Source organism: Bemisia tabaci, chromosome 8 (genome assembly GCF_918797505.1).
Source record: "Bemisia tabaci chromosome 8, PGI_BMITA_v3".
NCBI lineage: Eukaryota > Metazoa > Arthropoda > Insecta > Hemiptera > Aleyrodidae > Bemisia > Bemisia tabaci.
This window is the reverse complement of record NC_092800.1, coordinates 40,903,742-40,930,627: the sequence shown is the minus strand read 5'-3', so window position 1 is coordinate 40,930,627 and position 26,886 is coordinate 40,903,742. Positions and strand designations below refer to the sequence as shown.

General features: G+C 37.2%; 3 protein-coding genes across 3 annotated transcripts in view; 2 read left to right on the top strand and 1 right to left on the bottom strand.

The window, feature by feature from the left end:
* The window catches only part of MED20 (Mediator complex subunit 20), a 190,004-nt gene extending 185,518 nt beyond the window's left edge, over positions 1-4,486 (bottom strand). The window contains exon 1 of the mRNA XM_019053382.2: positions 4,273-4,486. Within this exon, the coding sequence (XP_018908927.1) occupies positions 4,273-4,286 (14 nt within the window). The 5' untranslated portion in view covers positions 4,287-4,486. The remainder of the gene's footprint in view (positions 1-4,272) is intronic.
* Positions 4,487-4,550: 64 nt separating this feature from the next.
* Positions 4,551-14,906, top strand: Mon1 (vacuolar fusion protein MON1 homolog). The gene is made up of 8 exons (XM_019053381.2): positions 4,551-4,837; positions 5,260-5,432; positions 6,248-6,445; positions 8,054-8,297; positions 8,969-9,144; positions 10,279-10,399; positions 11,194-11,475; positions 12,286-14,906. Exons 1-8 carry the CDS (start codon positions 4,724-4,726, stop codon positions 12,430-12,432), a joined length of 1,455 nt encoding a protein of 484 aa, XP_018908926.1. The 5' UTR covers positions 4,551-4,723; the 3' UTR covers positions 12,433-14,906.
* Positions 14,907-17,099: 2,193 nt separating this feature from the next.
* The window catches only part of LOC109038353 (uncharacterized), a 34,996-nt gene continuing 25,209 nt past the window's right edge, over positions 17,100-26,886 (top strand). The window contains exons 1-3 of the mRNA XM_019053391.2: positions 17,100-17,256; positions 24,679-24,838; positions 26,251-26,393. Of these exons, the coding sequence (XP_018908936.2) occupies positions 24,708-24,838; positions 26,251-26,393 (274 nt within the window). The 5' untranslated portion in view covers positions 17,100-17,256; positions 24,679-24,707. The remainder of the gene's footprint in view (positions 17,257-24,678; positions 24,839-26,250; positions 26,394-26,886) is intronic.

Below are 26,886 nucleotides of genomic sequence, written 5' to 3'. Positions count from 1 at the left end.
TATCAATGAAAAACGGACAAGAGAAGCGTGCGTGAAGGCTATTTCCATTGTAATCTTCCGTCGCTTTGCTAAGGCGCAATGATACAACTATTCGTACTCTCCGGAATGCGTGAGGTATCACGCCGCATTTGAAGGCGTTTTCAAAATAGCCGAGTTTCTACATCGAGAGTGCTGTTTCGCGGGAAGTTACGAACACAAAATCAATGGACTAATGGAGAATCTGATCTTACGAGCTAATGCAACACTTCTGTGCACGTCTCATTGTTTTAATTTTTTTTTTTTTTTTCAAACTTTTGTCCAAGTTGAGAAGAAGCGTAAAAGTTGCCAGCGTGCGTGGAGGCTATTTCAATTGTAATTTTCCGTCGCGTTGCTAAGGCGCAATGATACAACTATTCGTACTCCCCGGAATGTGTGAGGTATCACGTCAAAATTGAAGGCGTTTACAAAACCGCCGAATATCGGTAACGGGATTGTCGTTTCGCATGAAGTTCGCGGAGCACAAAATCAATGGAATGACTGATTGTACTTGCTAATGCCTTGTTTTAATTTTTTTTTTTTTTTTTTTTTTTTTAAATTTTTGTTTATTATAAGCCCGTAACATCATTCATTCCATTGATCTCATACTCCGAACGTCATGCGAATCGAAAAACCCAGTATCGAAATTTGGCTGTTTTGAAAACGCCTTCAAGTGCGGCGTGATACCTCACGCATTCCGGAGAGTACGTATAGTCGTAGCATTGCGCCTTAGCAAAGCGACGGGAGATTTCAGTTGACGTAGCCTCCACGCACGCAGGCCTTGACGGTTTTCCGTTGACAATTTTGCAGCTGTTACCTCACAGTTAAACTGTTCTTCAGCTAGGATTGCATTTTGCAAATGAAAGAGTGTTAAAGGAGAATTAAAAATACGCAATCGGTAAGAATTACAACTAAAAATACGAACTCAAATCAACATTAAAATACGAAATAGTGCAGTAAAAATGCGCCTAAAATCTGAAATAGAACAGAAATACATCCAGGACGTTTCGCGCAGCTTATAAGCTTCCTCTCAATTTGAACAAAAGTTATAGAAAAAAAATTAAAACATTGAGAAGTGAACAAAAGTGCTGCTGCATTAGCTCATTAGATCAGTCTCCTTATTGATTTTATGCTCCGAACTTCACGCAAAACAGCACTCCCGATATAGAAACTTGGCTGTCTTGAAAAGCCTTCAAGTGCGGCGTGATACCTCACGCATTCCGGTGAGTACGAATAGTTGTATCATTGCGCCTTAGCAATGCGACGGAAGCTTTCAATTGAAGTAGCCTCCACGAGGGCCTTGACGGTTTTCCTATGACATTTTTGCAGCTGTGACCTCACGGTTGCAGAGACATGCTCTGAAGTCTTGCATTAGCATATATATGAGCATTATGTTTCTATTAACCATAATGATCTTTAGGGTAGCTTTCAAACGAGACCATAAGTTTGAAAATCGAGCGAATGGTTGGAGAGATTTAGCGCTTTTACACGTGTGAAGCGCGGCCGTGGTCATGAGCGCGGGGTGGAAATCGCGCGCCGCGGCCGACCGCGCGACACTTATGGCTGGCACGGGTTAGATACTCGTAGCACAAAAATGGTTATAGTGTTAACTTATACGCGAGATTAGGGCCCATCACTGTTGCTACAGAGAAACTATCAATTTTCCTGCTCAGTTAAAAGTTATTTTGCTACGAAATTTTAGGAATTTTCCACACAATAAATTATTTAAAATTTTGGAACAATTGTTAGGTAAGTCGGAAATTTTATAATTTAATCATACTCTGGACCCTTTTCGCTCTCATTTAAAAAACAGAACATCAAAATCGGACAATAAGGGGCAAAGATGTACCACTTCAAAAAACGCTTGGCCGCCATCTTGGATCCTGCACGAATTTAAAGTGATTCTAGGGACAAAAACAACTGTTTTTGCATCTAGTAGGCATGATATCCCGAAGTGGCAATTTCCAATGAAAAAATCGTCGAATTTGATCGTACCCACCGTACTATATGAGCTAATGCATCACTTCTGAGCATGTCCTTGCAACTGTGAGGTGCCAGCTACAAAAATGTCAAAGGAAAACCGCCAAGGTCCACGTGCGTGGAGGCTACTTCAACTGAAATCTCCCGTCGCTTTGCTAAGGCGCAATGCGACAACTATACGTACTCTCCGGAATGCGTGAGGTATCACGCCGCACTTGAAGGCGTTTTCAAAACCGCAAAATTACGACACTGGGTTTTTCGATTCGCATAACGTTCGGACTACGAGATCAATGGAATGACTGGTCTTACGGTCTAATAATAAACAAACATTTAGATAAAAAAAAATTGAAACGAGGCATCAGCACGTATTGCAAATGCCTTCAATTACGGCGTGGTACCTCGCGCATTTGGGAGAGTCTGAATAGTTGTATCATTGCGTCTTAGCAATGCGACGGAAGATTACGACATAGCCTCCACGCACGCTGGCTGCTTACACGCTTCCTCTCAACTTGGACGAAAGTTTTTGAAAAAAATTAAAACAATGAGACGTGCACAGAAGTGTTGCATTAGCTCGTAAGATCAGTCTCTACATTGATTTTGAGCTCCGAACTTCACGCGAAACAGCACTTCCGATATAGAAGCTTGGCTGTTTCGAAAACGCCTTCAAGTGCGGTGTGATACCTCACGCATTCCGGAGAGTACGAATAGTTGTAGCATTGCGCCTTAGCAATGCGACGGAAGATTACAATTGAAATAGCCATCACGCACGCTGGCCTTGTCTGTTTTTCATTGACATTTTAGCAGTTGTGAATGCATAGTTCAAGTGCGCTCAAGCTAGGATTTTAAGAACAAATGGCTAATTTTTATAGGAGAGTGAAACGTTAACAAGTGTTAAGAAATGGAACAAAAAAATATTAACTGAAGTTGATAATAAAATACTAAGAAATTACGGTAAAAATGTCCATAAAAGCGAAGATTAAACAGAAATACATCCAGGACGTTTTGCGCAGCCTACACGCTCCCTCTTAACTTGAACAAAATTTTTAAAGAAAATCAAACAAGGAGATGTGCACAGAAGTGTTGCATTAGTTCGTAAGATCAGTCTCTCCATTGATTTTATTCTCTGAACTTCATGCGAAACGACAATTCCGATTTCGAAGGCTGTTTAAAAATTACTAACTAAAACAGGGCCGGATTGGTGCTCAGGGGCCTGGAATGCTGACAGGACTTAAGGGTCCATTCATTACAGGTTGTATACCTTACATAGAAAAAACCATTCCAAGGGACCCTTGAAGCAGGGGCCAAAACTGAAATCGACAATGTAAAACAAAAAAAGTACAGAAAAAACGTGTGCAAGAGCTAAATCAGTACAAAACTACCTTCAGAACATTTCGCGTAGATTACATGCTCCTTCTCAACTTGAAGAAAAGATTTAAATAAAACATAAAAATAAGGAGATGTGCATCATTTCTTACGACAGACAACACTTAAAATTTCTCAAGTCGTTATAGAATAACCCTAAAGTACGTAGCACATGCCTGAAAAATAAAATATTTGAGAGTGTGGGTGTAAATGCCTTGTTCGCTGAAAATGCTGTAAAAAAATTTATCAGCAAAATCCGAGTCGGACAACTCCCTGGCTGGTAGGTTATAAAATGACCCACACTTAACTTCTAGGGTATGTTCATTGAGTTGTTGACTTTTATAAAAATGCTATAACAGTCATTTGTTAGGATTCTCTGGATTTATGAGAGGAACAGGAACAGCTTCTTGGCATCTTATATCTAACCCACGAAGAGTTGTTCGAGAAAAAATATCGACTCAAACATGCGTAGCCAGATAAAATCGCCAAGTGAGAGAACTGCTATAGATTTGTGAAAGAAGACTTACAAAGCGACAGCGTAAGTCCTTAACCACGTATCTCCTTTGCCGTGTTTGAAAATATCCGCCTCTACATTATTTTTGAGAGGAGAACAACTTGACATCATTCCTTGAAGTTTTCACAGGATTTTCTTTGCACGGAGAAGAAAAATCACGGCAGTTTTAAAGAAATGCTGTTGAGTAATTTTCCATTGAAAAAATAAAGTATGACAAAGTCTGCGACGTCGCAAACTGTGATACGTGGTTGCGGACTTACACCGTCAAAGTGCTCTTGATTTAGCATTAGTGAGAATCTGAGGATTAATGCAAGCTATTTCAAAACATTAAGAGGAAATTTCAGGCATTTGAATCTGATTGTTAAGATATAGACACAGTCTGAATGTGAGTATGTACTTACATAGTAACACCCATTTTAGTAAGAGAAACACACTATAGTAAACCGCGCGATGAATTAAAAAGTGATGAACGCACTTTCATTTGAAACTGAACACTAAACGCAACTTCTCACACGCGAAATTCACAGTTAATTTCGAGAAAAACACGAGAATTTCAAAAACGCCGGATAAAAACAAATCCTCATGTAGCGTCGCGTCAACTGATAACGCGACGTAAACAGGTCAACGTTTACGTTTACTCATCATTGGCACTCACCGAGCAACACATATTTTGAGGTTATTCAACTTGAACATGAGTTTTTGGATGTAAATAATGGTATATTCGACATTTTTTTGTGATATTTTTGTGTTTAATTTCATCAAACTAGCCTGGATATTTCCTGCAGTATGATTTTTGTAACGTATTGAACAAAATTAGTACTGGAATAACTTTTCGTCCCTCACCATTCTGAAATGTCTTCCTCCGCACCAGGGGGGTTGGAAGGCCCTTTCAAATTTCCGAACAGCCCTGAGCCTCAAAGTTCTAGCTCTTCATTTGTCGTGCCTTACATAGAAGAAGAAAGACCGGTATGTTAACTGAAGTATATTTTAACAAATCCTTCTTCAGGTTCATACATGATTAATTTCGAAAGTCGCTGATTGCGTTTCTTAACTCTTTGCACACGAAGTTATTGTTCAGGACCGTGCATTAGATACTGTTAGAGGGCTGGCATGCTACCAAAATGTTCCTAGTGAACAGACACAAGCAGAAGCTCTTATTGCCCCCATAAGCTTGCCTTGTTCTCAATATAGTAATTACTTACCAGAGCTTTTGTTCTTCGGAAATCCTCATCACTTAGGTTCAAGGGTACCTCCAGGTGGAAGGTTTTGTCTTCGTCGTAAATTCTCTTCCTCAATAATACAAGGAAGCCATTGTTCATTGCAGTCACCTAAGGAGTCAACAACAGATTATTATTGCAATGTGTTGATATCTTGAACTGTTTTTCTAGGAAAGCCCGGCAAAGCATGGACTGGACGAAAAGGACTTCGAGAAATTAGTTTTAGGAAGTGACTTTGTTGATGAATCAAATGTAGATGAAGACTGCAATGTAGCACAAGAATTAAAAAAGTATAAGTACAATATCTTTGTTTTGAGCTCTGCTGGCAAACCTGTCTATTCTCGGTGAGTGCTTGTTCAAAAAATATTCTTCAAATGTCCCCAGTTGCATTTTGCAAGCCATTGCAAGTTCAGATTTTAAATAGATAACACAAACGTGTGAAAAATTCTGAAACTCGATGTTATGAATAATCACTTTTTTAGGTTTTATAGGTATCAATAAATGCTTTGCCCTGACTTAGACTTAATTTCATAAATGTTTGTGCTCATTGTTCAAAATTGAAAATGATTGTCATTGTTTTGTTGACAGAGAGCCGAGACGCCCTAATCATTTTCTTATTTTTTGCCTCTCTTACAAATTTAATGGTTACCTATATTTTTTTCCATCAAGACGCAGAAATTTGGTCAGAAACTTAAGAGCACATACAATGAAAGGAAACTAAATTTTCCTCAATAAAATTTTTTCGAAAGTTACAGCATACCTAATTATAAAATTTTATTCAATTGTCTATTATCTACCTAAGCGTTTTTAATTTCAGTTCAATTTATTTTCAAAGTTTTTAGCATGAAAAAACATTACACCAGAACTTTTCACTTTGAACCAATAGAATTTGAAATTTGTATCAGGTTCTTGAATACTTATTTATTTTTGAAATATTAAATTATAACTATAAGCCATAAAAGGAACCCAACCCTTGTGAAGGAATGCTCTCTCTGAATAGATACATCAGTTAAAATATATCTTTTAGAAGCAATTATGGTACTGAAAGCACATATTCACACCTATCTAATCTTCAAATTAACTTTAGAAACCAAGGCAATATACTTTTTACCTCTTAATTCTTAATTATAAGTTAAATCAACATTTCTTTGACTTTCAGGTATGGGAATGAAGATAAATTAAGTACTCTGTTTGGAGTTATGCAAGTTCTAGTTTCTTTTATTCAAGACTCAAATGATGTCTTAAAGTCTATACGATGCAATGGCTGTACCTTTACATTTTTATCCAAAGGTCCTTTAATTCTAGTCTCTGTTGCTAAAACTCAACAAAGTGATACTCAGTTGTTGTCACAACTTACGTAAGTATTTGTCTCTCTTTTCAACTCTAGTTCATGGTCTAGTACTTGGATTTTACATGACAATCTTGGGAGAGTGGCAATAATGACTGTTTCGAGGGCATATATCTAATTTTACAAATTGGGGCAAAATATAGTGCATTAAAATCCAGTTTTAAGACTTCCAATGCCAGTTTCAAAAATTCTCAGGCCATACAGGTAGTGTAATTTTCCAATTTAAACCCAATTTTCTTGATCATATTCCGCATTACCTATGTAAGTTTTGAAAATTATAAATATACTTACATAAGGAGCAGTCCCTTAATAGCATCAGGCATTTTTTTCTACTTTTCATGGGTCCTGTGGCCTTGAAAAGTTCTCAGAAAGTGCTTGATTTCGACTTTTTTTCAAGGCCTCAAAGGTGCTTGAATTTTTCCCCTTACCTATCATCAGCTCAAGAAATGACAAAGCATTGGATGATGAACAGGTAATTTGTAAGGACATCTTATTAACAAAAGAAATTGTGTTCTACCTTGAAGAAGAACCAAAAACTCCCTGCTCAGAATAATTATGGGAGAAATACTGGGGAATAATACTTGTGGAATGATGCTGAGAGAAAACTGTGCATTTGGGAAATAATTACAGAGGAGGTTTCGAAAAGTTCCCAAAAGCTCTACTAAAAGAAATTTTTTTTATTTGTGTAGCAACAGGAATTATGATTTTTTTATCCCTCCCTCCTCTCCGGTTGAGAAATGCAGCAAAATAAATGCACTCTCAGTGGGTAAAATTGCATGAAAATCACGTTGAGCACATCAAAAAAGTCTGAAATCCACTGCTGATAGCGTTGTCTGCCTAGTTTGTATCACACTTTTCAAGTTGCCTGTGTGTACGGGCAGTTTTTCTCAGTCACTGCCAACCAAGTTTGCATAGGCAGAGAAGTAACCTGAGTGAACAATTAAGTTCACTAATTTTTGTCATTGTATGATTTCCATCGTTTTCAAGGGTTGGTTTCCTTTTTCTTTCTTTATTTTGCAAAAGCCAAAGCTTTGAATCATTGAAGTCTTACGTAAGAAGAGTTTATAACAGTTCCCGAGATTGTTTGTTCATTTAGGCTAGGTCTCCCTCCTGAAAAACCTGACTGCCGACCACCAAGAAAAACTGCCTGTAGACGCTGTAAATTTGAAAAAGCATGTTAAAAAATTACCCAGAGTTTGCAAAAAGGAGTAGATTTCAGACTTTTTTGATGTGCCTATTGTGCTTTCTGAGCGAATTTACCCCTATAACTATTTTTCAATATTCAATCTTAACTTTGTTGTCTGTGCAGAGATTTTTCCTTTCTCAGTTTTTGTATTTTCCTAATATTTACCTAAATAGTTGAAAACTGTGAACAATTTTTACAGTAGCAAATACCTGAAAATTAACAACTATATGCTTGAAACTTAAAAAAATTAATTCTAACCATGCTTTCCACCTTTTACACATTCTTTAAGTGCTGTACCTACTTTCTAAGTCATATATTTCTTCATACTCTTCAACATTTTTGAAAATCCATACTTTATTTTTCATCGTCGTTTTTCGTATTTTTGTACACATTTCATTTGTGGTCATTTTTTCTCTATTCTCTGTCCACAGGTATGTATATAACCAAGTTATTAGTGTAGTAACACTATCTCGACTGACAAAGATATTTGAACAAAAATGCAATTATGACCTAAGGCGCTTACTTTCTGGATCTGAGCGTTTGATTGACCAGTTATTAGTTTTTATGGAAACAGATTACGCTTTCCTTTTAGGTGCCGTTCGCGTTTTGCCTCTTGCGCCAACAGCAAGGGATGATATATCCAATATTATCGTATCAGCATGTTCCAAAATTAAAGTAAGTTATGAATTAATCTTTTATTTCCCTTTTGATGTTTTACTCATCCTGAAAATTGTAAACTATCCATAAGGAGCATTCCTATCGCGTTCTTCAGTTATCATTCACAAAATTTAAAATTATAAAGACGATTTTAAACAGAAGACTCCTCCCAAACTTTTTCAATTCTTTGATTGACATTTTCGATTTACTACGAATTTATATCAATTGGTTTTAGGACTTTTAGGGTTTTTTAAAATACCTCTAAATATAGCCTCTAAAATATCTTTATGAAAGAATGTCTCCTCTGTAAGCCATGCAAATTTGTCTATTCACATACCTATACACCCTTTTCTTAATGAGAATCCACCATTGTGACCGTTCACAAAAAAATAATTCTTAAATTTTCACTAATTAAACCCTGCTTGAAAAGGGCAATTGGGTTAAAGGTTGATTTAGTTGCCACATCATTCAATATATTGCCATTAGATCAAACGGCATCAAAACAATCCATTTGCTGCGGGTGGATTCATCAGTCTATCACAAACTTGGCACTGCAACTGGAGGCTGCGTTTTGTTAATGATATAACAAATAAAGTTGAAAAAATGTTATAAAGAAATTGTGAAAAAATGTCTTACTTTCTTCTTATTTTCCTAAATACTGTCTGATATTCTTTTGTCTCTATTTTCAGAATCTTGTTTTTGCTCTACTGATTGCAAATAATCAACTTATAACCTTGGTTAGAATGAAAAAGTATGAATTACAACCGTCAGATTTACACTTGTTATTTAATTTAGTCAATTCTTCGGAATCGTTTAAAACAGCCGAAAGCTGGACTCCAATTTGTCTTCCTTTATTCAATCCAAGGTCAGTGTTCTATTTCCTCTTTCCTTTTTTTCAAAATGTACATTTTACTACTCTATTTTCATAACTATTAAATGTATAAAAGCCTTTTTTAAAGCGCTCTCTAGCGCTCTGCGACACATTGCTGCCAAAGTCCCTTATCCTCCCAATTTTTCGGCCCTTTTACACGTAATTTTTAATGGAAATATAGAAGTGTTGCTATTTGTGTGTGGATGCTGCACTGCACGCCTAGTTTGGAAGAATTTGATTCTTTCTGTCTGTCTTATCTTCGCGGTCTACAAGGAAACAAAAGATCTTAATCACCAATAAGATATTGCAACATTTCTACTAAATATTGCTTGTTGCAAAGGTGAAAAATTCACATTTCACCCCTGTTTTTCTCAAAATTGGCTCGTAGAAAGTCTCTTTTAAAAGGTCATTGTGCGTAAAAGATCTTAGAAAAGTAATTACCTCTCAGACTAGTTAGGAAATAAAGTAAAATTAAATTTTTCAGTTTTTTGAAACCCATTAGTTATTTTTACATGTGAAGGAACCTCCTCAGAGGTAGCATTTTCTATTAGAGTGCAATAATTTCAGAAAAGCAACACCCTACTTCTCTTGTTCCATTCTAACTTCTTTGCCGTATGGATTTTCTCCTAATTTTTGGTCAACGTAATGAGAATACACAAAATGACTGCGGTGGACGCACAAGTCGTAAGACAGTATGTTGGAGTTGATTAGCCAACGTGCGTTAGCTTTGACTAATAGCTAACAGCTTTATGCTGAATTTTTAACGCACGTTGGCTGAAAAACTCCAACATACTGTAATGAGAATAGTCCAATGCAGAAGATTTAAAATATTCTTGTGTCTGCTAACCACGTATCATTTTCATAAAATTATCAAAAATAGTCTCTACGATGTAAGATCTATATTTCTTTATTCTTATAATTGGAATAATTTTCTTTCCTAGTATGAAGAAAGTTCCTTTATCTCAAACACTTTTCTAATTTGTAAAGTGTGATAGAAACTTGAAAAAGAAAAATAATGTTTAAATTTCTTCTTAGTTGAAGAAAATTTCAAAGGATATTCTCTTTTCCTTCTTAAGGGAGAGAAAAAACCTGCTGCCCAATTAAATGTGTATTTTTATTGTATTCCAGTGGATTCCTTCATTGTCACGTTTCATATTTATCAGAAGATTGTCAAGCTTGCCTTATGTTGTTGACTGTAGATCACGACTTATTCTACACTTTATCCACAGCTAAACAAAAAATAGTTGAGGTGAGTGATCCAAACACATTTTCTTTTCATCAATTGTCAGGTTCAATCTTACTTTCAAAAGAGCTTTACCCAGTTTTCAGCCTAGTTTTGACATTACCACAACACCTAGATCCAGGCAAATGCGTTTGTCGGGATCAATAGAACAAAAACAAGGAAATAGCAGAAACAAGGCTAAAATACATAAAATTATTTAGGACGTTTCTGTGTCTCACGACACCATTATTAACCGCTAAAAGCTGCAAAGTTCAAAAAATAAAGAAGAAATTAAAATCAAAGGAAACCAGCTCGGTGTTACATAGTGATGAATAATTTTATGTATTTTAGCCTTATTTCTGCTGTTTCCTTGTTTTCGTTCTACTGTTTCCGTCTTGGGTTGCCTGTGTATGGCTTGGTTGTACTTTATCAGGATCTTTATACTTGCACTTCAGAACTTCTTCAATTTCTGCAAAGCTCGGCGGTAAGCTGATATGGACACCATGGCTGTGTCCATTTGCGCAGAGTTTCCGGAACTCTGGCGGAATTTGTCTACCCTCGCGCACATCAAAAGGGTGAAAAAAGATGCGCAAAGTTCTGTAAACTGTTGCTCGTTTTGTAGATAAGGCCTATCATTTTTAATACTTTAAGTTCGTAACTTCACAGATAAGTGTATCTTGAATAACTTTTCACATGTTTTTATTCATTATTATTTTTTGAAATTATATTTTCATCTTTGTTTGTTTCTTTTTTTTTGCTTGAATATTTTACAAGACAGCACATAACAGTACTAAGCAAGTGTAAATCTTTGCTAATTTCAGACTTTAAGGCGGAAAGGTAGTCTGAAAGATATCAACGATGCTCTAGCTCTCAAGCCGATTTCAGCCTCAGAACTTGGCATTTACGGATTGAGGCATTTCATGTGTAAGAGTAGAAAACACCCACAATTTTGGAGTTCAAGAGTTGACACCCCGTACGATACGCCAGAGGAAGTGGAACATCTTATGTCGCTGTATCAGAATTTGCACCAACATGTCCATCATCCCACTCGACCCTTGAAACTCTGTTACCAACAGATGGATTCAGAGATAATGCTAGGCCATGTAAGTATAAATTTTACCAAACAATTTCTGTTGTTTCTGTTTAATGACTATTGCTGCCTTGTTTATTTTAGTATCTTTCTCAAAGAACTGTCTAAGAGGTAAAAGATATATTTTTAAAACTCATTGTCTCGATTTATTTACTGCGTTACATTATCGGAGATGGAGATTTTGGTGTATTTACATTTGATTCCATCATCTTGATGAGTCATGAAGCATCCCGAAAGATCAAGAATTGATTTCTATGACAACAAACTCAACTCTACTTCTTCTTTGATGTCTGAAAATAATCATCTTTAAAATAAAATTAAAGGAGCTCCAGTAGCCATGAACATATTTTTACTTTGTCATCTCTGCTGGAAGGGGCTGTTTGTAAAATACGTAACTCTTTAAGCAGTAAAAGAGAGTATCAGGCCATTTTTTGATGAGTTAAAAAAAGGGGCCCTAAACGGCCCTTTTTTCTGAGAAAACTTGATAAAAGTCCATAAAAAGTCTATTAAATATTGTTTAATTTTGGATGCATAAGCCCAGCAGGCTAATAATCGAGATTAACTGAGCGAATAATTTACTGCCTGTCCATCAGCCAGAAGATGCCCTAGTTTGTCCAATATGATGTCCATTAAAGGCACAGAAAACAGAATGCAGTACTTGCAGACAAAGTTAATGACAAATCTCCATTCCAACCTAATCTTGACGTGTCTAAAATGATATTATGATTTTTCTCATCTTGAAAGCCATGTGAATCTGGAATAGTTTTGGTTAATGGAAAAGCTCCTATCCATAGCTCATCAATTGATTTATTTGTTTTTTTAGATAACCGCAGAGTATGAGTTCTACTTCACTTTTGAACCTCTAGTCACAAAATCAGATGCAATCAGCGCTGCTGGTAGACTGCCCAGTGTTTGGCTAAAAGACGATGAGGAGAAGAAAAAGTTTATTTTCACTGATCCAACATTCTAGTGATTCCTGTATCAGCTAAGTCTAAATGTTTCATTCCAAATTGTATTACTAGCTTTCCCGATCAATATGCATTTCAATAGACAAGCCCTTGTCTTTACGCATTTACTAGCTCTCAGTTTTTTTGAGCTCCTATAATTATCTCGAATTTTTGTCCTAGCATGGAAAATCCATGTCTAATTTTTTGAGTAATGTGAGTGGGTCATCTTATTTGAGTCTCCACACCGTGCCATGAAGAGAGAAGTACATTAGCAAATTCCTGCTGATATGAAATGTGACAGGAGTATGATTTTTCTCAACTCGCAGGGTTTTGAGCCCAGCCTAGTTTTCGAATTATAAAAGTCCAGGAATTAGACTCAAAAAAGGCAGGAGAAGAAAATACAATTTTAAATGAAAGAATCTCTACTGCTAAAAGTTTAAAGACTGTACACTGTGCACTAATACATGGCATGAAAGTATGTGGACCTATTTGTAGAGAATGATCATGAAAACTACTATATTGGAAATCACATACTCATGTGAGAACAGTTTTTATATCTGAAAAAAGATGCTTGAGTTTGCATTATTGTTGTGTGCTTCACGTACCAACATGTACCGTATGATTGCAGCCAAATATCATATTTAAACTGATTTATCAACTGCTTTGAGTCGCCGAGAATGATTTTGCTGCGTTTCAAATCTTCAGAGAAACCTATGTTGTCTCTCTAATTATTAGGACAGATTTTGAATACACAGATCTAACTTTCGATAGCTCTGAATAGAAAAGATAGAAAATAGGCTTCCGGAAATTTTAAATGAGACACCTATTTTTTTATATTTTTTTTTTTAGTTTGTGAGGCCCCTTGCCCCCCACAGGAATGGAGTATCCTTTTCTTTATTTACTGTGCTTTTTGAATCAGCAAGATTTTTAACTAGCAAGGCTCTATGTAAGCATACAAATATGCTACTTTCTTTAGTTGCATTTTCGAAAAGACAACTTTTTTTTCTTTGTGAACCAAATTTTCCGATTAAAAGTCCAAAAATGCGCATCAGATTGTGAGGTGTACATCTTCGCTCATGTTCCATTTTTCTTATCAGAAAACTAACCAACAGTTTCTATCGAATTTTTCCATGATAATGTTTCATGTATTGAACATTAATGAATTCTCTTTCGTAAAAATTACATTTAATTGCAAAAAAAAATTTAAAATGAGTTTACTCTGGAAAAAATAAAGATACATAATAGGAGATTTTTGAACGCCACAATGGGTCTTTTGCATGATCTTGGGATGAGTGAGAGAGAAATTAGTTTTTAATGCATTTATTATAAAAGTAACGATTTTTATCGTTAAAAAGTTTAAAGTTGAGTGTCAAGCATCAAAATTAAAACTCGAAATTTGAATTTTAAATTTACGATTTTCATAGGCTGAACTCTACTGAACAATACGTCACAAATCACGAATCTAATGCCAACTATGAGCAGTTGCCATCAGATTATTCGCAATTCTGCTCATGGATTATTTCGCTCCTCAATCCTCATGATTCCTCAGCTCTTAAAAAAATGTTCTTCGTATTTACGGAGGTGCAGCGAATTTTTGAAATATAAAACGGAGGTTGATGAAATCAGAAATATCGATTGTGACCATTTTCCTGCATAAAATGATAAAAATAATGCAGGGTGCAGTCGGTGTTCTGCAAGTCTGGGTATTTTAGGGCAGCCATTTGCATCGTTGAATGAGAGGTCAGATCCAGGCACACATATGAGAACTCATCTGGTGTGTAAAATAGGAGTATGTATTTCAGCAGCCTGGAACAACATAACACGCATAAGAATTGCAAGCCAGCATAATTAAAAGTTCAAGATAACCTGCGCTGCTCGATTCCGTTGTTACAATAAAAGTAAACAACATTGCCGCCTGACAGCGCTGATGTTTGTTGCGAGAAAAATTTGAAAAAAATTCCTTACTTACTCTTTTATCTCATAGATTATGAGGGTGAATTGAAAGAAATTTGTGCACGTGACCCATTGTGGTGCGAATTTTTCCGCATTAAGCCATCGAAATAGTGGAGGATAGTACGCTAAAGTTAACCACTGAGTGTAGCTTAGTCCCTAATATGGACCCCAAAGGAGGATTTTTTGTCGTATCACCTCTCCAGTTGTGCTCATTCATGAAGTAAAATTCAAGATGTCACCCTCCAAACATCACAATGTAAGAGGCTAATTTTTCTGCTAACCTCCAAGTGAAGATAAGGGCTGTTTACCTGTGTTGTATTATAAATCATCCATCTCGCTTTCATCGAATAATTGTGTGATTTCTGTCGTTTTGTTCTAAACAAAGTCTCAAATTTTTTGTGCATTCCGTTTTTTGTAACAGTTTGTATGTTGCACTGCTGAACTTTATTTTTTTATGAATTTCTGTAGGTAATTAACATTCGCTAAAAGTGTTCTTGTCTCTTGTTAAAAAAGTATTTTATTAAATCATAATTTCAAACCTTTATCAGGTTTTATCCTTTTATTTAAAATTTTAAGTAGTAAATTAGCCTTTAGGAATGCTGTTACCTGAAGGAAAAGTTCGCATAAAATCAAGCATAGAGAGTAGGGCTGTTGCATGGCATAAGAATTGCCTTGATAAAAGTTGTACCCATTTTCAAAAAAAAAAAAAAAAAAAAAAAAAAAACTAATCAGTGAGAGACGCATTTCCTAGCTTTAAGCGGTTCAACAATGCGTTTTTCACCGGGAAAAAAGAGACCCATAGTTGAAGTTAATAAAAGAACGTTTCTCGTTAGTCTGGAGCTTACAACGCCACAAGACAACATGACTGCAATATTGTAAAACAGTACATTTCTTCCAAATTTTACAGTTTTAATTAGAGTGTTCTAAATTCCTTGCTTATGATTAAACTCAATTCCGCTTGCAATGAGGAAATAAGGCAGATAGTGGTTATTCCCTCATTGAAAATCGATTGAAGCAGAAATGAATCCTAGGAGCATTTTTCAAAGTAAAAGTTGCTACCAAGTCTTACTTCATTGCAATAATGTATTGCCGTGAAATCAAAATTCTGAGATAACATTTTTCCAATCTGCCATCACGACCATTGACTGATGAATACTGCGCCTGGAATAGAGTAGATAGGCAATACGCAACCAGTCTAGAAAGCGCATTATTTTATCCAATGGATGTTGTAATCATTTCAACGCCTTAAAGTGGGGATAAGAAGCATGAGAGCGCAACTAAAAATCGCGATAGTTTCAGGAGCTTTCCTAAAATTGCTTCCTGTCAACTATCTTCTGAGGAAGTGCAATAGTCAGACGATGCAATTGCTACCTACAGCAATCAGCGCCTATTGGAGGTCAGTAAAAATTAGGAATTATTTTTTCCTAGTCATGTAGCCTTATTTTTTTTATGAAAGTTGCCACTCGGAGGTCAACTATTACCATATTTCAAATTTCCTGACGTCTGAAGACACTATAAATCTATAAAATAATTTTTAATCCTCCCCCACCCCGCGAAATTCGTCGCAAACCACGCATCTCAATTTGCATATCGACATCACAAATCTCTCCAAAATCTCGTCAAAGTTTATGTTTTTCTACGGAATATAGAAAGATATTATTCATCGGAATTTTTCTCCGATTTTTTCAACCTGTTAAGAATAGTTAGCGGAAATCTCGGACAACAATGCTCTTTTAGATTAGCTTTCAAAAATAAACTAACAATATATATTTTAAAATGTCGTGATCGAGGTACGTGTTTTGCGCTTTGGGGTCGTTCATAAAACATGCGGCGCTTAAAATTGGACCATTTTTTACTTCCCCCGCCTTTTTCTTGTAACGCTCCCCGCACACAGGTCTGCATCTCGCAATTTAAAAAATACGTAACGCTTTGTTCCATCCTTCAAATTAACTGTGTGTGATGAATATCGAATGAAAAATTACCTCCCCACTTCGATTTTTTATCCTAGATTTTCGAAAAATTGGCGTTACGCGCCCATTCTAGCGTTACCAGACAGCCCTGGACCTCCCCCTCCCCCTGTAACGCACGCATAACGCATGCACAGACCTCCCTCTCCCTCTAGAGCGTTGCGTTTTTTATGAACGGGTTTCTTCACCATAGTGCTCAGGGTGGCATGGGCATGAAACGTAAGAAAGAAAGATTGGAAATTTTTGTGAAATATTTCATGAAATTTCACAAGGCAGTGAATCGTATCATATTTTCCAGGAGCCAGAGTGTGCAACCCGCACTCAAATACACAAAAATATGAGAAAGTCACAATTTTCAAATTTTTCGAAACATGAAAGGAACCTGTATTTTTCAATATTTTTCGTAAATTTCTTAAATTTCACGAAATTATTAATATGAAATTTCAACATTTTATTTTTCATGAAATTTTGCCACCCTGGTAGTGCCCCGCGTGTATCTTTTACGGTCACTGCCTTCGAAAGCAGGGACTTCAATCCGTGTAGGAAGGAACACATCCCTTGGGCTCCGGATTTCCAGGTAAATCCAGACCTGGACCTGACCCGCACTCCAGAATCCTACCCCTCAAAGACGACCCACCAGGAGGGGATGAAGCCCCTCGCAACCACGGGGCCGGCCAGTTCGCGGACCGCGCTATACCGCCACATAGCGGTAGCGCCACTGCCCCCTCTCTCGACCGGCCCCCTTCGTCCTGCCCTGCCCCCCGCCTGGCTCTCCAGCCATTCTCTCGTCCTACTCCTCAGTTTCTCCAGCGAGCAGCCGGCTCCCGAACCAGCGCTCCAACTCAAACATTCGCGATTCTGAAAATGTGGTGCAGTGTTATTGTGTTGACAGTCTGACCCCGCTGTCACCTGCCGTCATCTTATGAGGTGAGTACCTGAAATTCGCCTCCGTTATCGAAGTATTTGTTCAGTGGGAAAGAAGTCCGACGCACCTCGATATTAGAGACTAGTGCAACGCCGTTACGTAACCATCCGACTCGCTACACGCTGCGTGGACGAAGACGCGTTTGGCCCGAAAATCTGCGTTAATTTGAGGGTATTTTGCCTTTGAAAGGTACGTTAATTCCTTACGTGTTACGTAATGTCCGTAACGGCTTGTTTACATCGATCCCTCGCGAGGACGTTGGTTTTGTAACCTAAACCCAAGGTTTTATGTTTGTTTTTCTTCGTTTTGTTTGTTTGTTACGTATGAATTGACGATTCTGTTTTGTGACTCAATTCTGTGAGAGTTCCTTAGGGTTCGTCAGGTTGCTAATTCATTTGCATCTCCGCCTGGCTTTAAAGCGACCGAAATGCATCCTTGCACCTAGCTGGTTACGTAACCGCGCTGTGCAGCTTGGCATGTTCCCATCCGACGCACTTGACCGCGAGGTGTTTTGTTATGCCATCGCTCCGCGATGACCAAGCTCTGGAGGCACGATCTTCGATGCAGCGTCTCAAAATTTCCGGACGCGTTTTATATTTATAAAAGGAAAAACGAGCGAACGTCATTGGGAGTTTTCGGTAAATAATTCCTGCCACAAGGGCGAAAATTTACGAAAATTTTAAAGAAATGATGTACTCAACATGGTTTTTATATTCTTAAATGAAGTGTGTCAGAAACTTCGCAACGTCGCAAGTTGAGGTATGTGCTTTCAGAAGTTAGTCATCGGTACGCAGCTTGGCCCTTGCGGTATTTATGGGTGTCCCTGAAAATTTATCTTTGATCAAGGGCATATACTAATTAAAAATCAAATTTTAGGAGTGAAGTCATTACTTTCTGCAGTAATCTTTTGAGACTTTTAAATCATTATTAATAAGAACACTATCATGTAATTGACGGTGCCCTCTACTCAAGAATCAAGATCAGGATGCCGGAAACACGGAGAGAATAAAAAATGATTTTAATGAAATGATTTACAAGTCTGAAACTGTACAAAGGCAGGTTCATTCCAAAAAATCTGTTAAAGTTCAATTTTTCAAAAGTATGTCATAAATCGGAAAGTAATATTGATTTTCAGCACCGCTTTCAAAAGGTTGTATCTTTCACCTATCTCAGAGAAAGTATAATAGCATCCAGTTTGGATCGAGGGGGCAAAAAAAAGTAGGTAATATTTTCCAATTCCTGGGGTCACAAATTCTTGCAAATTGCGGACGGAAAAATCATACATTCGGCCTTATGTGGACCGCGTCAAGCAGGAAGGAACCAATCCACATCAGCTTTTGCCAAATTAAATTGAGCAATTGCATTTTTTACATGAAAACGGTATGCGAATTTTTGTGCAAATTTTTCTGCATAGTACGAGGCAAATTCCTTAAAATTTGCAAAGAAATCCGCACAAACGCTCTATTGTAAAAAACTAAATTGCTCGATTAAATTTGGCAATAGCTGATGTGGCTCGGTTCCTTTCTGCAGAACTTGGTGCATGTAGCACGCCGAGTTTCAACCCCATCCGTCTATAATATAAGAATCCGCTGTGATGACAATTTAGCAAGCAAAAAGCCCAATGCCGAGTTATACAGTAGCATTCAATGAAAGCTGCGACAATGAAACAAATTCCTGGTATTAGTTGCAACAAAGTGTAACTTCGGTAACTTTTGTCGAAAAAGTGCCGATTTTCGCGATCTGATCGTAAGAAAAAGTTGCAACCTGCTGAGATGCAAAATGCGAAAAAAAGTGAAAAAATCAAAAAGGAAACACAATACATTGAAGTTGAAACATGTCCAACTTAATTGCAACTAGTTCCAACAATGATAGCTTCTCGGGGAGAAGTAGGCATCTGCATATCAATCATATTAGTTGCCAGAATCAAAACAATTCTGTTGCAAGTTGTAGCAACCTCTGCTACTCGGGCATGTAAGGTAAATCGAATGAATGCAAGAGTACTAATTTTCTTGTCAATAGTGGTTCAAGAGACTGGACTCTTAGAATTTCAAAAAGAGTCTTCGATTTTCCCAGTCGTCTTTTTCTAAGCTCGACTTTCCAAGCGGTCGTTTTTTTTTCTCATATGTATTATTTGGACGGCTCTAACTACAAAAATAGTCGCGAGTTTTTCCTCTGCTTTTCGAGGTTTTTCCTGAAACTTCAAATCAGCGCCCCCTGGCTCTTGCCGGAGTATTGCTCTTTTTGGTCCTTGCAAACTTACGTAAGCCTCACATTCCTGAGCGACAAATTAACGACTAACAGAGCGAAGATCTCGACGGGTCGGAGCCCCCAATAGCAGAACATGCGTGATCGATCAGTGTCGTAGCCCTCATGAAACCATACGAATGCTCGCGCTCTTGTCCGCCTTTTTGAAGTTTCCCGGGCCCGTGAAAATATCTCATTAAGGATTGCCATCAATCGGCATAACATAACGCACTAATCCTTGTCTTGCTAAAATAACGCAGAGCGTGATTTACGTAACATTAATGTTACTCCGGATTATGAAATGCTGAGTTCCTCCGAGAGGACGCACTACAACAAAAATCAAGTTGAAATTGAAAATATAATCGAGGTTGTATATATCGATGGCAAAATGTGAAACCACGTATTTCCGTTTGCGACGTTGCAGACTTCCTGCCATAGGTACTTTATTTCTTCTTTGAAAACTATTCAATATAATTTTTGATGACTTCTTTGATTTTTCTTCTCTGTCAGTAAAATATTTCTTCTTTTCGAGGAAGTAAGATAGGAGCGGAAATTTTTAAAAATCACAATGGAGATACATGGTTTTGCACTTTGGCCATCGATACATTATTGTTTTGTGAGGCTTAATGTAAGCTCTTTTAATGACACTAAACTTTTTGATCTGTAAATGTGCTTCAAGCTGTCATAACGTCCATTTGTTTGACTTTTATGGGGTTTTTTTGCCCCGAAATGTTTGTTGAGCTGCCCATTTCGACCCTTATTATCCCGAATCTTAATTTCTCCGAACTATAAGTCCTTTTTCCCGTGGGCGGTCCCATATTTTTATTTATTTATTTTTTTTTTAATTTTAATTTTTTATTTTTATTTTTTTATTTTTTAAATTTAGTATTTATTGTCTTTCAAACACATGAAATTGCAATATTTACATTATAATGGTATTTACCCACATTACCATGAATCTACTTTGTTCGGGCACATGTTGCTGAAAGATTACTGAAAATTCAAGGATTCGTTTATTTTGTCCAGAAGCAAAAGAAGTGCTTAAGTTCAAAGACTTGCTAAGAGTGAATGCTGATTAGATGGTCAGTTTTGCCGCTCAAGGTCACGTAAAATGTATAAAAGTGTAAGAATAACCATTAAAATTATAAATTATCATTCCAGAAAAGGGTAGCGGAGGTTGAGATATCGCCATTCTCCAGAGAAATTAATCCCGGTATGTCATCAACCTGGCCGCGCCTGCAAATTTTACATAACTGCAGAGGCTGAAGTCGTGCCAGCCTTTAATGAGGGGAAAAGTAAACAAACAACGCAATGAAACAAACGGAGAATGTCCTGTCTTTGAAAAAAAAGGAAAACCGGTTCAGATTTGGCGAAAACAGCGCCGCACTTGAATGGTCTTGCGCGAAAGACCACATTAGCTATTAATCTCAAGTGTGTGTGACTACTTACAGGAAAAAGGACCTGAAATAAGTGGGGCCTGGCGGGCCGTGGAGGGGCTATGCCCCCCCCCCCCTTCAAGTGCAAAAATTTACTGATGTTTAGGTAATAAATCTTCAGGGAAAAGTAACATTTCTTTTTTTTTTCGTTCTCCGTTTTCGAATCCTATTTTTTGCTTTAATTAAGAGATCCTGCAAAGCTTTGAAGAAATCGCTCTTGCGGTTCTTCAGCCGCACTTTTAATTCTATTTTTTAGAAGTTCGTTTCTGAAAGGGATGAAAGTTTTGATTACTATCTCGCAATCACGTGCATACTGAGACCGTCATCCATTGCCAAAACTCTGTACCCAATAATTTCCATTACACATTTTTATGCTATCGAATGAATTTTCAAGTTGCTGTTTTTCACCTTCTCTTTCCTCACTTTTCTCATCGCAGTAAATTTATTTTGTGTCCAAATTTTATTTTGCCCATGCCAGTACTGATTCAATCATTTACTTTGGGTCGTCAAAATGTACACCCTTTTCTTCTCAAGTTCTCTTACGTTCAAAATGAGATTTAAAAACAAATAAAATAATAAAAAAAAAAATTAAACTGGCCCATGAAGAATTTCAAAACAAGCGATGGTTCTGAGATTTTGAAAGGGTAAGATTTTCCTTAAACTCTTCTAAATGTGTACAGAAGTAACATATAATTACAGAGATTGGAAAAAAATATATGCAAGCGGATACTTTCTAGATTGCGATTTTGTTAGTTTGAGTAATTAAACATTACTTATGCTATAGTAGAGCTTCAAGAGATACATAGTCCCAGAGGTAAGATAATAAGTAAGTAAGGTCATTAAGGAGGATACCTACCGATGGGCTTACAACATCGTTTATCCTGGAGCTTAGGGAGCAATATAAACGTATTTTTCGAATAAATAACTATTCGCACTTCCTGGTGCGTTGGTTGCCTATGCGTCAAAATTGAAGGCGGACCTTAAGTGGACGATAGCTGCCAGTAGTTTACTTGTGATCTATTGGTTCAAAAAAGTTTATGGAAATCAATGTGTGTTTTTTGATTAGATAATTTCGTGCTCTCCGGTATTTTTGTTGCATATGCGCCAAACTTGAAGGCGGACCTCAAGTGGACGATAGCTGCCAGTATTTAACGTATTAGTTCAAAAAAGTTTAGGGAGATCAATGTGTGTTTTTCGATTCGATAACTATTCGTGCTCTCCGGTGTGTTTGTTGCATTAGCAGCGAAATCGAAGGCGAACTTTAGATCGACGACACCTACCAATAGGTCTAATCGCAACGATCCAAATTATTTGCAAAGAAAGAAGCGAAAATCAATAAGTTAGAGAGCTATTAATTTTGATTTTAAATATGTTTAATATGCCGCAACTTCTTACTGCCAGAAAACGCCCAGTCGATAAGATCATATAAACCAATCTCCCTTTCCGCTCCCAGAGATCGGTTGCGCTAATTTAAAAAAAGATCAAATTCCCGCGCGTTTTTCATTGGTCAGACACTTTTTAGCGCGAATGCTTTTGATTGGATAAAGCACTCAACTTTCGTTTTTAGCGCGAATGCTTTCGATTGGTTAAGGTGATTCGTCAACAGTGTTCCCAGGCGTACGGGAATTTCCGCGCCGCGCGGACATTCCCTATACCCGCGCGGACAGCGTACGGACAAAAACCTTATGGGAAAATTTTTCCCTATCTTATTTTGTCCGTACGCTCGCCCGGCCCTGTCCGTGCGTCTGTTTATCCGCTTTTCTTTGCAATATTTATTACTTTTGCGTAAGTTATTGATACAATGATGTTTAGTATGAAAGCCGGGTATCGTTTGGGAACAAATTAGATACTTTTTGCATTAATTATATTGTATTCTTATCAAAATTCAGTCATTTCATTTATGTCCGTGCGCCCGCCCGGCCCAGTCCGTGCATCTGTTAATCCGCTTTTCTTTGCAATATTTATTACTTTTGCGTAAGTTATTGATACAATTATGTTTAGTATGAAAGCCGGGTATCGTTCGGGAACAAATTAAATACTTTTCGCATTAATTATATTGTATTCTTATCAAAATTCAGCCTTTTCATTTAAGGTCCGTCCTTGTTTTCTGTATTGTTGTTTGATCACTCAGACATTTTTTCTTACTTTTTTTTCTCAATTTCGTCAATGTTATTGATATAAGGAAGCCACGAATAAAACCCAGGTATCATACAGGACCTGATTTAGTACTTTCTGCGTTAATTTATGTGTTATTCAATCAGTTCAATGGGTTAGGAATTATGAATTTCATGAAAAGTCAGCTCCTTTCTTTTGAATTATTGCTTTTTGATGTAGGCACCTATAATTGTTCCGATTATTTTTTCCTGTCAATGCTTTCTAGAGGACATAGGTACTTGAATGTCACAAGAGATCAAGAGAACATCAACATCATCAACAAAACAACAAAACAGCCGGAGCCGGAACCGGAAACGGAAACGGAATTCACGGAACACGGACGGAGCACGGAGCGGCACGGATATACACGAGCCCGCCCGAGCCCATCCGGAGAGCGTACGGACATTTTAAGATAGGAGCACCTGGGAACACTGTTCGTCAAGCTCAAGTGACGTGGTCGAACTGGCATGCGATATATCGCATCTTTTAGGTAAAAAATCTCGGCAGATTTTGAATTTTCAGCAAAAAAAAGGACGATAGCCCCTGCGCATGAGCCTGAAGAATCATTCTAAACCCAAAAATCGGCAAAATTCAGAGAAATGAAAACAGGATAGTGTTCGGAAAAAAACCTCGCATTCGATACCGAAATCGATAGCTGAATCGAATGCGAGGTTTTTTTCCAAACACTAACCTGCTTTCATTTCTCTGAATTTTGCCGATTTTAAGGTTTAGAATGATTCTTTAGGCTCATGCGCAGGGGCTATCGTCCTTTTCTTTACTGAAAATTCAAAATCTGCCGAGATTTTTTACCTAAAAGATGCGATATATCGCATGCCAGTTCGACCACTTCTTTTGAGCTTGACGAATCACCTTAAAGCAGTCAACCTTTGTTTTCAGGTCACGTGTTAGTAAACAAACCGAGCGTGCAAAATTTTAGGTTAAGCAACGTTCTAATCTTCATTCCATCATAGATTTCCAAGATTTATGATCGGTATGTGATGATATCATTTTCGCTTTTAATTAATAAGTATTACCCAATGCATATTATGATATCTTCCATTACCACCGTTTTATAATTTTACGTACCCACCTAACCAGTGTGATATTATTAAACTGTATGTGCTTTTTACCTAGTGTAGGTACTTGTTTATTTTTCTCTGTAATTTGTCCTATCATCTCATTTGAAACTTTCGTATTATCATTATGTGATAAATTCAGGATCTATGGGCTTAATCACTACTTACACATAAGTAGTGGCATATGAAACTCTGAAAGGTACTAAAATTACAGTCATCGAGTTTACAATCCTTGACAAATAAGCCATACATTTAACACGTACACAACAAAGATGACAGAGCTGGACTGCTGTGGTCTCTTGAGACACAATAATGAAACCTCTCTCATTATATTTACTTGCTCATCCATCTCTCAGCAACTGGTGTAGTATTCATTTCAGTTTCAGGTGTTGCTTCTTTTTCCGAAGAAGTAAATCACTAGGCACCTATAGATCTCTAAAAAATTATTTCACCGAAAAATGTTCAAATATTCTACTCTTTACTTAAGTTACCTACCATTTTTCTAATTTTGCAGGTGGACTTGTTTAAAGAAGTGCTTCCAGAATGTACGCATCAGAGCGTACGCCACTGGCATCAGCCCAACCAGGGCCGCCTTATGTTTTTATGGCAAATCCGCACCGAGCATATCGAAAGCAAATAAGACAATTTCAATGCTGTGTCTGTACAACAATCCTGTTAGTACCGTTAAGTATACTCATCCACTTCTTTCACTTTTTCTTTCTAAATATGTATCCTACTCCCAGTCTCTTAAGTATTACTAATCTCCCTCCAAAATTAAAAGTAAGAATGTAAAGAACCCTGCACAGAGCATGGGGTCAGCGGCTCTCGATGAAAGTCTATGAAACTTTAATAGATTGATATAAAGTTCATAATTAAGGGAAAGCCATAAAATTAGCTTACTTTTGCGAGTAGAAGCCGAGATATTCGCGATTGAACCCGGACTATTTTCTATGCGGCAGAGGTAAATTCTCCGTGTTGCCTCAACTTGCTTGAGCACTTCGGCCAGGAAACCCCCTCTCCCCACCAGGTAACTATGATGTCGCATTGTTTACACTCACTCCTTTGATTAGGACGCTCCGTTCGGGCTGTGCAATATGGAGTTCCCTGCCTCTCGCACCTCTCCCGTGTTGGTGCCGCCGGCTGGTTTAATCTGAAATGTAGTTGCTGAAACAGAATTGACAGATGCGGGGAGAGAGAGGGAATACAGCATTCGCCCCGGCTGAGCGCATAAGTACCCATCTTCATGTGAGTGACGTGAGGTCTGATCGAGAACGCCGAAGGACGAAAGGAGATGGGACTCGGAATTCTTCCGCCATGCTGCAGCATGATAGAAATAGTCTGTATTCAATTGCGAATATCTCGGCCTCTACTCGCAAAAGTGAGCTAATTTTTTGGCTTTCCCTTAATTATGAACTTTATATCAATCTATTAAAGTTTCATCGACTTTAATCGAGAGCCGCTGACCCCATGCTCTGTGCGGGGTTCTTTGTATCAGTCAGTTGAACTCTTCTTGTATACTTAACAGCAATTGAAATGCTTTACATAGAGATTTTTTGCTTTTTGCCACGTTGCATCGCACCGTAAATGCAGTATACATTTACAATTGAACTTTTTCATAAAAGAGTGGAAAAGCTCAATACTAATGTTTTTTTCAAATACTTAAATATTGGACATTGTGCTAAAAGAGCGCAAGTCAAAGTACAAAGTAAAAGCATAAAATGAATTCTCTTTTTGTCCTGGACCAACTCGTTGTGTTAGCTTCATTTAATTATTTCCTGTGAGAAGGAAAAAAGTATTGCAGCATAATCGGTTTTTTTCTATCTTCAAGTAAAGATTAATGTAGACTCTCTAATAATTTGACTTCATACTAGGTATTTCCGTTATTTTAAAAATTAAAACAATGAAATGGAGAAAATTTTAGCAAATTTGGAGGGAGAAGGGGAAGTCACATTTAATTACTTTATTTATACATTCTCTTGCATGGGTCTCACTGTTGCGCTCAGTCTCTCAAACAACATAAGTATTAGCCTCCTTTTTCTTGTTTTATTCTTCAAAAATGTTCAATTTTCCTGTGCTTATTTTGCAGAACTATTTTCTTATCAGCTCTATTAATAACAATACTCTATTCAGTTGATGACGATGTGGTTCCCACTCCGACACCAGGACCAGGACCAGTTCCCACCAATTCTTCCCTCAAGACTTTAATGCAACTTCAATTCCCTTTAAGAGGTAAATACTTAATTGAGGATTTCTCCATATGTCGTAAGAGGACCAAATTAGTATTTTTATGTAAATAGCCAAGAGCAATAGATGAATCGAAGTATCGTGAAAGAAAATTAGGGTTCCATGGTCATAAAACATCTGCTGGCTGATTTTTGAACCTCAATTGATAACTATTGAACAACTATAATCAATAACATTTTAGCACAAAATATATTTATCATACTGACTGAAGTTTCCTATTCATCAGGATATTGATGCAACAATATAGCCTATGGTAGATTCTTATTCTTATTGTGTAAGGAGGAGGAGAAAAGAAGGACATTTCTTTATGCAGATTCACATCACAGTTTGAACACGGAAATGAAGTATTTTGGTCTGGGATCGTAAAAGGGTCATTTTTTAATGGGAACACTAATCAATGGAGATACACATATTTTGAGTCCAGACATGCAGATATAAGTAAGTATATCACTTAAATAGCTATTCATACTGCCGATAG